General features: G+C 39.5%; 1 protein-coding gene across 3 annotated transcripts; it reads left to right on the top strand.

The window, feature by feature from the left end:
* Nucleotides 1-1,392: 1,392 nt before the first annotated feature.
* Nucleotides 1,393-11,817, top strand: LOC105052046 (PH, RCC1 and FYVE domains-containing protein 1). 3 transcript variants are annotated; one of them, XM_073243133.1, is made up of 8 exons: nt 1,417-2,250; nt 6,415-6,504; nt 7,257-7,376; nt 7,725-9,513; nt 9,619-9,821; nt 9,910-10,056; nt 10,455-10,993; nt 11,329-11,817. In XM_073243133.1, the coding sequence occupies exons 1-8, from the start codon at nt 2,203-2,205 to the stop codon at nt 11,423-11,425; spliced, it is 3,033 nt and encodes a 1,010-aa protein (XP_073099234.1). In that variant the 5' UTR covers nt 1,417-2,202; the 3' UTR covers nt 11,426-11,817. The 3 variants fall into 3 exon arrangements, with proteins under 3 accessions (XP_019708341.1, XP_073099234.1, XP_073099233.1); XM_019852782.3 differs by lacking the exon at nt 10,455-10,993 and having other exon boundaries at nt 1,393-2,250; nt 7,725-9,821; XM_073243132.1 differs by lacking the exon at nt 6,415-6,504 and having other exon boundaries at nt 1,420-2,250; nt 7,725-9,821.
* Nucleotides 11,818-12,203: the final 386 nt, after the last annotated feature.

The following is a 12,203-nucleotide window of genomic DNA, read 5'->3' as shown; positions in this document are numbered from 1 at the left end:
AATCTATCACACATTTTGGGTTTAAAAAGAGTAAGCATCCCAGGGATTTGAGCCGTTGGTGTGTCTCTTTCTTATCAAATAAAGCAGAGCCGCTGAGAACATTTATGATGTGTGGGCGGGACAAACCGGCCCAGTTGCTGGTCACCTTTGAACTTAGAAAGCTGGTGACCATCAAAGAGGCAGTTCTGTTGCATCCTTATGGTAGGGGGAGACCTTGACGTAGGGATGCCAATGGTCTGGATCCGACGAGGAGAGCATGTATAAGATTTGAAATACTTCATGTGGCTAAGAACGTCTGATCCTAGGTTGGTGACTCAAACTAGTGGGCCCTCACTGCCTGTTGAGACCCGACAAGTTATCCTTGAAGCAATTATTCTTCAATCTAATACAAAGGTTATCAAGTACTCTTTGAGCGTGCCATTGTAAAAGTTTTATATAATAATGCGACAACCCGGTCATAAAGTGCAATAATTCATGTTTCACATGTTTTGAAGCCCGGTTGTTGTTATCCAGGCAAAATTTTTTAAGGAAAGAGCAACAACAATCGAGCCTTCTAATCTCAGAATCCAACCCCAAACCCAATCTGCAACCCATCGCCTCACCCTGGGTCAATCACTGCCGTTAACTTTAGAAATACCAAATCCAGCGTCCATGGTTGGAGCATTACCAGATCCATCATGATGCGCTTCTTATATTCCCGAGGTAGAACTCTAATCCCATTATGCTATCACATCATATCTCCGTGTGGTTACGTCGCCGTTTGCAGCGCCAACAATAACAATAAGATATTAAAAAACATGGAGCTCAAAAGGGAAGAAAGGGTCCAAAAAGAGGGACGGGCGACCTCTGCGGTCAAACAGTCAAACTTCGGAGCATCTCCTAATTTGTCGTTTTGCTTTTCTATGCGAGATTTTGTATTGTTGTTCGTTTTGTAGCGGTAAATTTTTCATCCTAATATAAATCAATCGGTCGACAAGATCTATGAAAACCCTGGTCAGCACCCTCCAACCAACCAAATAAAAATTTCATAAACTGTAATTTATCTCTATCAGCAAGAGCACCGCCTTGTGAAGCTATATCTTATGTTACATGGGCAGGGCACCATGTCAATCACAAATGCTCATTTTTACGGACCAAATCATTAAGACTAGCCCTTGATAAATGAGATCACTAAGACTAGCATTTGATAAATAGAATATATAGAAATGAATGACCGTATGGCTGGCATGATGCATAACCATATAGTACAATTAATGTAGGATATAATTTTCCATTATTCGTATGCCTTTCATCTTAATTAATTCCAAATCTTAAACTCCAAGCCGACAAGCAAGCAAAATACGCAAAAATTTTTCTTCCCATGAACCCCAAAAGCCGCACACCAGGTTTCCACGCGCCAGTCTTCCAGGTTTGAAGGGCATTTTCGTCATCCCAACTCTCTCTCTCTCTCTCTGTCTCACGCAAAACAACAGTCAAGCGTAGCTCCAAAAATGTAACACCGACCGCACCTTGGGAACACCTTCCTTAAACTGCTCCGCCCGCGTGGGCACTGTCACCGGCGCTGCCCCAATGAGGGGCAACGCGGGCACGCTATCGCGTGTCTATAGTGTTCCGCCGGGGCACCGAGAGGCCTCCACCGTCCGGGGACGCCCGAGGAGGTCGATCAAGCCACACCAGTGTCGGAAACCCGAATCTTCAGCGAACTTTTTACTTTTTTTTTTTTTTGGGTCAGGCCTATTTATGTTCGCTTCTTTGACTGTTTTTTTTTTTGTATAATATACTTCGTCTTGGACTGTTTAATTACTTGAAACAGACGCGAGGCGCCACTCGCTATCTCCGTCTCCGCGAACCGTCCGTCTTCTACTTCGCCGCGCCGCGCCGCGGTTCTCCGACCGCCGGGGAAGGCCCGAGCGCCGCCCACCGAGACCGCCCCGCGGTCGGGTTACCGCTCTCTTCCCTCTCTTTACTCCTGTATAAGCTCGGGAGTCCTCCCTCTCTCTGTCTATAGCTCTGGCTTGGTGAGGACATCGAGGACGGAACTAGGTGGAGGAGATTTCTAGGATTTTAGGACTGGATTTGTTTGTTTTTTTATTCTTGAACATTGGAGATTGATGAGAATCCAAGGAAAGATTCGGCATATATGACGACGGGAACCCCTGGGCGATCGATGCCGGCGGCGTTTGGAGGTGGTTTTGACATGGAATGGCAGATCTCCTCAGCTACGAGAGCAGCCACAAGGATGTTGCCGAGGTAAGAAAGATGGGATTTTTATTTCTTTCTTTCTTGATGTTTTGCTTAGAATCTTGGAGTTTTATGGTCTGTTTAGTTATTCTTGTTTGTGCTTTTGGATGATAATGTGGGTTTCGAAATGAGTTGTTCCCCAAGAGAAAGTCTTGATTTTGATTTTGATGGGCTAACTATGAGTTTAAGATGTTTTCATGGGAAAAGAAGAGAAAGCAGGGATTTTTGTTTGGGTTTCACTGCTTAATTTTATTGATTTCGAATCGAGAGGGAGGTTCGTAGTGTCTACTTGCGTCAAAATTTAAAGCCGTGAATCAGAAACTGCTACTTGTATGTGGATTCTTTAATGTATGAAGCTGCTGTTGTTCTGTTGATCGGACACATCAAACCCTAGAGTACAAACCAGACATGTCCCAAAAAGAAGAAACTCGACACAAAGTAAGCGTGGTTAGGATTGGTAGCTGCACCTACATTACTCCTTGATTATGTTTAGTGGGCAGTCAGAAAGGATTTCATCAAGAAATTGTCAAAGCAAGCCAATTTTGTACCTGGATGATCATTGCCATTGGATTTTTACCAAACTTTGAAAATGCTATACTCCTAGCACTATAAGACATAAACACTCTGGCCCATTGTTTATGATTGCTGCATCATTTGTTTGTAAGCTTTCCTCTTCCTGGTTGTGCTTATGACTCTTATCTCTCTGCACACCTCCATGATCATGAGGAAGATATCCTTCCAGGACAGGGAAAGTCCTTTCTCCTCTAGCTAGGACAGGGAAAGCCCTTTCTCCTCTAGCCAGTCACTCTTCAACTGTACAGGAATCTTCCTCCACTCACATTTGGGTTCTAGGGTAGCATTCTAGCCATGCATATGCCTTCTTGTGTTCCCTTACTGGGCTTATACTGAGAATCTGCATGACATGCCTTATTCGTCGATCATTAATGACTCTCTTGTACCTCTAGATTTTGTCTGCTTTTCCTGAAATAACATGTCACAGATGTTTAAACTCCCAATTCCACTGGAACCTCCAATCTTCATACTATAGTTCCTCTCATTAGGACTTCAAAAATCTTGAAGATCTCAGTCCCACCTAGAACCCATCACAGTCTCACAAAGATCCAGATAAGCAAACAGATGTGGAAAACAAAAGATGATAAAAGAGTAATCAAGCGGTATATGCAAGGTGATACGAGAAATAATACAAAGGAAAAGAGACCCATCAAATTTTAAAATGTACTATTCTCTTCCGTGCAAGATTCACAAACTCCCAAAACTATCTAACATTGTTCTCTTCTTCAACAACATGCCTTCTCTCACCTTACATTTTGATTTGCTAGTAATGTTGTAAATCTTGAGCTCCAAGTGGGCTGCATTTACACTACAACCATGCGTAAGCATGCTAGTTCATGCCCATTGTCCATAACACACCTCTGACAAAGTAATAATTAGTACAGTTCACCTGCAACCACACATAAGCAACCTAGTCCTCACCCATTGTCTATGCCACGCCTTCAGTAAACCATGAGTACTTAATCAGCAATTAGGGTAAGTAGTGCATATACCTAATGCTTTCTCAGTCCCAGATCACCTTGTGAGATGTGACAGCAAGAGAATGTCATCAATAACAGAATTGTATGAGAAAGTGATACAAAAAAAGGCATGTTCATAAAGAAATCTGCAAGAGAACTATCTGACGGAGTATTCAATTCATTTCCTTTTTGTCATGTCATGCTTATCCTTTCTTCCTCTGGCTCCAACTTATTCAAGCACCAAAGAAGCCTGTGACATATGATAGTTACACAACTCTCTAGTTTCTACATTATCGCGGACCAATGCTGAGAGCAACTCTTTTTTTGTCATTTCCTTATCTTTGAGGAGGCAAGGCTGCATTACTTAAATATGGATTCTTACTCTTTGTTAATAAAAGGAAAGCCACATGATATAATTTCCAATATTTAATGCTCGGGAATGTTATTGTACATCTAATTTATGCTTGAATATTGGTGCATCCTCATGACAAAAAAAAAATAATAATTCAGGTTGTACAAAACTATGACAGTTGCATGTCTTAGTTTGCTGCCCCAATTATGAAGCCATTGTGGTTTCCTAAGCAAGTCATTTGGCAATTAGGCAGAGAAAGAAAGATACTGTTTCAACTGCAGCCTGAAAACAACAGCCAAACACTTCATGTTTTGTTGGATTTACTGGTCAAAAGATCCCCAGCTAGAACTGAAAGATTCAGGAAAACATAGGTTTGAAGCATGCAGAACCAAAATCTTGACATTTAACAGACAAATCATCCGTTGTTTAAACTTAAATAATCATTCTGACGACTTGGGCAACAAAATGCAAGATCTGTACATAAAATCAGAAATTGAAAATTTCCTTAGCTCTATAACAAATTTGGAAATTGAAAAATCTTTAGGTATCCTTTAAACCTTATATTCTGTATGAATGTCATATCTAAAATATGTAAAAAGACAAGATATAGTCAATGCTAAGGTTGTACTTTGATGTCTCAATTATCAACAAATTCATCATACTTTGGTGATTTTGTACTATATAAATTAACAAGGTAGCCATTGTTCCATATAGGTGCATGTTTAGATGGTCTCGGTAGTAGAAAATCCCTTTCTATTGAATGTAGAAATTCTTATTTCTTGATTCGCTCCATACATATCAATAATCAGAATCAGATGCACGGAGATGTAAAATCCTAAAATAAACTAAAATTTCCTCTCATCTGAGTTTCAGGGGATCCGTAAGCTAGTATACACTGCTTTTTATTGGCTCTGTTTTCGGTAATGATCTACTTCAGCTTACAGTTTTGCCTGTTACAGAAATTCTTGCATCAAGGCATGCAAGAATTCTCTCCTTGCCACACCTCAAGTCTGATGTTTTGAGATTTGAGTTAGATCATGACTTTTGATCATGTGTTCTACATAAAGATCTGCTTGTGAGTTTGCTTTCTCATGTTTAGAGGTACATGAATGTTTTAGATAATACATATGCAGGGCCTTGGTTTTATTCTCACCAGTCCATCTGTTTCGAGTACTAGGACTGATTTTTCTTTTGATATATATCTGTTTTTCTTTTTATTTTATGTCACAATTACTTTCATTCTCCAAGTCCCTTGAAAAAAACACGAGTCTTCATTTTTTGCTATATTTTTTAGTGTTCAATACACTTTCTCATACTTGGGATAAGGCTTGATGGTTATGGTTCTATGCTCACTTTCCTTGTGTTTTTCGAGGCACTTGTAAGGCAGTCGGTTGCTTAAGTGTGGTCGGAGAAAGAAGCCAAAGTTTTATTAATTCAGATTAGGGTTTGCCCAATTGATATCTAGAGTTGTACGGACCAACAACCGGTACGACATGGTATGGGTACATACTGTACTGAGTTGTGGTGTATAGTAACCAAGGGAAGGGAGAGGGAGAGCAGAGAAAGGAAGAAAGAGAGCGAGGGAGGGAGAGAGAGAGAGGTCGAAGCCTTCAAACTCACCTAAGAGAAAGACCAAGGCCGAGGCATTTGGCCATGGATTCATGAGGGGACAGAGGTTGGGGGAGGCAAGAGAGGAAAAGAGAGGGGAAGTGAGGGCTTCAAGAGCTTCAAATCTGTCAACAAGGCTGAGAGAGACAGAGAGGGGAAGAGAGAGAGAGAGAGAGAGACTTACCGGCCGGGATGTCGTCATCATCATCGACATGGATCATGGGCTTTGAATAGCATAGGGCATCTTATAACTCATTTCGACTAGTTGGACCATGTTGGTATCCGACGGGTCCGGTTTAGTATGCCCTGAACCGGCTGGTTCGGCATGGTTCAGCTTACCCTAAATTATCTAATGTAAGCATACTTCCTAATGTGCTAATTCAAAGCAATATGTTAGAATTGTATTACATTGTTAGATATTGCTATACCATCTTGAATCATCATATGTTTGCCTCTAATGTTAGCCAACCTTCAGTTAAAATTTTTTGTTTGTATAACCAAGTTTTACTTCTTTTGACTATCGTTTTGCTGCATTTACATGTACAACAATATTACTTCTTTTGACTATCATTTTGCTGCATTTACATGTACAACCATATTACGATATTCCATTATTATATTCTATTTTCTAAATAAGAGAGTGTAAATGCTTTATTTATTGATCCTATCTTTGCTTCCCAGGATGAGTTGTCATTGATTTCGCTATCGAGTGATGGGAAAAGAAGTTTGAGATTAGCATCTGTTTCAAACATCATTCATGGCCAAAGAACCGTGAGTTCATATCCATGTTCACTTATTTTTAAGACCTTATTTACGATGTAGTGAAAAATGTTGCATTTTCAATATGATGAAAAGTCGATGGTTTTATTTGATACTGTGTTTATAAAGTGAAGGAGATTGAATTCTTTTAGTTGGCACTTTATGGTTGGCAACCTTAAAGTTATTTTGAAATTACTTCACAGCCTATTTTTCAAAGGTATTTGTGCCCAAAGAAGGACCGCTAATATGTAAGAACTAGATATTAAATCCCGTGCAATGCAAGGGGTAACAAAAAAAGAAGAGAGTATATGAAAGAAAAATTGTATATTTTGTTAAAGCTAAACAAAATAATAATTGAAACTAATTAATTGGTCTAATATTGAAAATGATTAATAAATAATTCTTTCTCCTAAAGATTAATATAATTTTTTTATTAAATTGTAATAAATAATGCTAAACACTCAATGCCACTTGTCAAACACTCAAAATGCCACTTATCAAAAGGTCACCAACCTGGACCTTCCTATTAAATTGTAATAAATCATGCTAAACACTCAGAATGCCACTTGTCAAACACTCAGAATGTCACTTGTCAAAAGGCCACCAACCTGATTCTTTCTTTTATATATTATATTAGATGAGACACTGTCTCTTGATCTGCTTAGCATATCCAAATTCCCATTCTGCTTTTGTAATTCAGTAATTCTTATATTCTAATATTCATTTTTCTGATGAGTTTAGTTGTGCTTTTCTTTCCTATTTAGATATGCGAGGACAAAGTTGAGGAAGAGGTGTGGTTTGCAGGACTTAAGGCATTGATTTCATCAGGTCAATCTGGACGTTCAAAAATTGATGGATGGAGGGAAGGCGGACTCTACCTTGATGTAAATATACTTTGAACTACTATCACAAGTTTATTACTTCTTTGTTTTACTTGATCTTTGTGTTTCATTTTTTTTTAATATATAATTTATGAACTCCCTCCATTAATGGTAGGCATGCAGGTTTTCGAATCATATTGATAAAGAGAATAAAATTCCTTGATAGATATCAAATTGTTTAAAATTCTTGTTTGCATGAATTTTTTCAGACCATCTGAACTTAATTGAGGTCTTTGACATTTATTTACAGTTTTTTTCCTTTATCATATTATTTTAACATGATTGTTTAACCTATACCCATTCAGTCGCATGTGATAGTTGTTAAATCATGTTTCCTTGGAATTTTATCAGGATATAGAGGACTTAACATCTAACAGTCCAAGTGACAGATCCATTGGCACCATAGTGGATGCTAGTTCTCCAGACAGCAATCTAAATACGAATACTTTGTCTGTAGTCTCATCATCTGAAAGTTTCGTATGCTTAGAAAGATCAGATGTAACAAGTATGCAAGTACAAGGGGCCACTTCTGATGTTTTCAGAGTCAGTGTTTCTAGTGCCCCAAGCACATCCAGTCATGGTTCTGCACAGGATGACTGTGATGCCTTTGGGGATGTGTATGTATGGGGTGAGCTCACATGTGATTATTCTGCAAGGGCTGGTGCTGATAGAAATATTAGTTATTTTAGTGGTAGAATTGATACCCTTCTACCTAAGCCTTTAGAATCCAATTTAGTTTTGAATGTTCACCATGTTGCCTGTGGTGTCAGGCATGCTGCTCTTGTTACAAAACAGGGAGAGGTATTTACATGGGGTGAAGAATCTGGAGGGCGTCTTGGCCATGGTGTTGGAACAGATGTTATCCACCCTCATCTTGTCAAATTTTTGGCAGCCTGTAATGCAGATTTTGTTGCTTGCGGGGAGTTCCATACTTGTGCTGTATCTGTGGCTGGCGAACTTTATACTTGGGGAGATGGTACTCATAATGTAGGGCTTCTTGGTCACGGTGATGATGCCAGTCACTGGATACCCAAGAGAGTTTCAGGACCACTGGAAGGGCTTCAAGTTGCTTATGTCACTTGTGGCACCTGGCACACAGCCTTGATAACTTCCACCAGGCAATTATTCACATTTGGTGATGGAACATTTGGTGTCTTAGGACATGGAGACAGAGAAAGTGTTTCACATCCAAGAGAGGTAGAATCGTTGATTGGTTTGAAGACAATTGCTGTTGCATGTGGTGTGTGGCACACTGCTGCAATAGTAGAGGTTATGGTTGCTCAATCTAGTGCCAGTATGTCATCTGGAAAATTGTTCACTTGGGGTGATGGGGACAAGTATCGCCTTGGTCATGGTGATAAGGAGTCACGACTTGAGCCCACTTGTGTGGATTCACTGGTTGACTACAATTTTCACAAGCTAGCTTGTGGCCATAGTCTTACAATTGGCTTGACGACTTTGGGAAATGTTTTTACCATGGGAAGCACCGTTTATGGTCAACTTGGCAATCCCCAATCTGATGGGAAGCTTCCATGCTTAGTTGAAGATAAGCTTGTTGGCGAATCTGTGGGAGAGGTTGCTTGTGGTTCATACCATGTTGCAGTTTTAACCACCAGGAGTAAAGTTTACACATGGGGAAAAGGAGCCAATGGAAGACTTGGCCATGGAGACCTTGAAGATCGGAAAACACCTACACTTGTTGAAGCTTTGAAGGACAGAGGTGTTAAACACATCGCATGTGGTGCAAACTTCACGGCTGCCATATGTCAACATAAATGGGTATCTGGTGTGGAGCAGTCTCAGTGCTCAGCCTGTAGACAAGCATTTGGCTTCACTCGAAAGAAGCATAATTGCTATAATTGTGGACTTGTGCACTGCTATGCATGCAGCTCAAGAAAAGCTCTGAGAGCTGCATTGTCTCCTAATCCTGAAAAACCTTACCGTGTTTGTGACTCCTGTTATGTCAAATTGAGCAAAGTGTTGGAATCTGGCGGGACTAATAACAAGAGAAATGCTGTGCCCCGCCTCTTAGGAGAAAGCAAAGATAAATTTAACAAAGCAGATTTGAAATCATCTAAGAATTTGTTGCCCAGTAACCTGGATTTGATCAAAATTCTTGATATCAAGGCAGCTAAATATGGTAAGTGGACTGACACCTTGTCTTTGATTGGGGCCTCTCATGTTAATTCACTGTTACAGTTAAAAGATATTGCTTTTGCTGGTGGGTCTGATTTTCGCCGAGCAGTTCCCAAAGCAGTCTGCATATCAGCGGTTCAATCTGTAAATCCTTTGAGGGCTGTTTCACCTTTCTCTAGAAAACATAGCCCTCCACGTGCTGCAACACCTCTTCCTAGAACTTCAGGGCGTTCTTTCTCTAAAAATATTGCTGACAGTCTGAAAAAGACAAATGAACTCTTGAGTCAAGAAGTTCAGAAACTGCATGCTCAGGTATGGTAAATTTATTTTGACTTGTCCAGAAGTTAATGTGAGCATCATTAGCTTGCAGAACCCTAATGGTAACATGGACCTTTATTAGGTTGAGAATCTGAGGCACCACTGTGAACTTCGAGAATTTGAGTTGCAGAAATCACAAAAAAAAGCTCAGGAAGCCATGGCACTGGCTGCAGAGGAATCTGCAAAATCCAAAGCTGCAAAGGAAGTTATAAAATCATTAAAAGATCAGGTAATTTCTGCTTGACCTTCCCCCCACCTCTTTCCCATTCTTTATAACAAGTTCTGGCAATTTGTTTCATATTGGGGACAGTTACTGACTTGCATTGTTTCCTTGGGTAGACCATAGCTATAATCAAGAATCTTTTTCTAACCAGCTGGTACTGGCATTATGGATCCTTTTTCGGTAGTAATACATAGTAGGGGTTTATTGTTTTGTTGCCAACTTTTCACATCTTTTCTGATAACTTGCATTCTATCCTCAATCTTCGGTAACCAGATAGCTGCATACTCAAGTCTTCAGTGGGTCTCCTTGAGCCTGCTCCCATCATTTTGTTATTCGACTTTTGTGATTGCTAGCTTAGAATACCAGTCTTTTACTTATTTCACTCTTTTGTTTGGATCATGTAGCTTAAGGACATGGCAGAGAGATTGCCCACTGGGGTCTATGAAAATGAGATAAACCCAGCATATCTGCCAAATGGCATTGAGCCACATGCTATTCACAACTCCGGTCTGAATGGGGAGGACCAGTCAAGAAATGATGGAAGTGATGGTCCAGACATACCTCCACCCATGACTATCGACTCTGCTGCTATTAATGGAAGTTCAGACCAAAATCTTCCACCAAGGGATATTCAAGAAGTTAATGAAATAAGTCCACAATTTCAAAACAATAGGATTGCATATTTGAATGAAGCAAAAGAGCATTTGCATACAGAATGCCATGGTAATGAAGAAATGCCAACATCAAGTGGTAGAGCAGAGAATGTAGATAGCAAGGGAACAGAGCCCCTTCAAATTGGCGAGAATGGTTTTAAGTCTCAAAGCCCCACTTCATCTAGCAATGAAGTCGAGGCAGAATGGGTCGAACAGTATGAACCTGGTGTTTATATCACTCTAATGGCCCTTCATGATGGCACTCGAGATCTGAAGAGGGTGCGATTCAGGTAGAACAGATAATTGTCACTTTATGTTTACCATCTCTTTTTAATTCCTTCTGCATGACTTTTACTCCATAATTCTTGTTACCTCTGACTTGAACCCGGGCATTCACTATTGACTTATGTATGGATGAACCTTTACTTTTGTTGCTCATCTGGAGTGCTGCTACTTGTTAATCATTTCAGCTCCAGTTGGTTTAGCATATTTATATTATGTTATAATGCAGATTGCTATTTCATTGTTGACCTTTTCCTGTCAGCGCTCTCATGTATGCATGCAATATGAATGCATTCACAATTAGGTATATTCTTGTTTTCTTACGGTGGAAATGATATTGCAGCCGCAGAAAATTCAAAGAGCATCAAGCAGAAGCCTGGTGGTTTGAGAACCGTGAAAAAGTGTACAAGAGGTACAATGTTCATCGGTTAGACAGATAGGGCTTCATCAGCAGCATTCAACAATCCGCACAAAGATCAGAAGAAGAGTTCATGCCATCTTCAAAAGTTTAGCAGCAAAAGGATGAAGGAGATTCCAATCAGTATGTTGGATAATTCTAATTCCACTTCAGACTGTGATCTGAATGGCATACTGGAAATCTCTAAAGCAAGCTACACTTCCCTCCCACACAAATAGTATATTTATTTATTTATTTGTTTATGCACTTTTTCTTCCTTGATTGCACCTTCTCTGTATCTGCCCTTGCCTGTTGTATTGTACTGTATATAAAATCATCAAATCTGACCATATTGTGGGGCACAGAAAGGTGTTTTCCTATGTATACCTTTTTTTGTTAGTAATTGCAGATGAAATTTCCTTCTTATTTATTTCATTTTCCATGTTTTGCCCCTGCTATGTTGCCTTTGGTCAAAATCTATTCTTTGTTTGTGTCTGTAAATTATCCTTGTAAAGAATGCAATACCATGTGGAGTGTGATTCAAACTTGAGAAATTCTTTATACACCGCATATAGTGCAGAAAAAATACATCGCCCCATCTGATTAGGCCATGTAGTCATCGCTTTCCAACGTGTATTTAATGTCCGCAATTTCAATTATTTGTTTGAAATTTTGAACGGCGAAAATATATTTTTCTTTTTTAAAAAAATTATGATATTCTTTGGCGATATTATGACGTCCTGTAATAAAATTATGACTTTCTGTATAGGATGTCATAATTTTTTTATAGGATATCATAATTTTTTCATAAGATGTCATAA

This window comes from Elaeis guineensis, chromosome 9 (genome assembly GCF_000442705.2).
Source record: "Elaeis guineensis isolate ETL-2024a chromosome 9, EG11, whole genome shotgun sequence".
NCBI lineage: Eukaryota > Viridiplantae > Streptophyta > Magnoliopsida > Arecales > Arecaceae > Elaeis > Elaeis guineensis.
Note: the sequence above shows the minus strand (reverse complement) of the source record. Positions and strands in the feature narration are given on the sequence as shown.

What these genes read in the sequence shown, in the direction of transcription:
- LOC105052046 (XM_073243132.1), top strand. Translation starts at nt 2,203, where the DNA reads ATGGCAGATCTCCTCAGCTACGAGAGCAGCCACAAGGATGTTGCCGAG. An exon ending in AAGGCGGACTCTACCTTGAT is followed by an intron (nt 7,377 to 7,724) that starts GTAAATATACTT and finishes GAATTTTATCAG; the next exon opens with GATATAGAGGACTTAACATC. An exon ending in CTGAAGAGGGTGCGATTCAG is followed by an intron (nt 10,994 to 11,328) that starts GTAGAACAGATA and finishes ATGATATTGCAG; the next exon opens with CCGCAGAAAATTCAAAGAGC.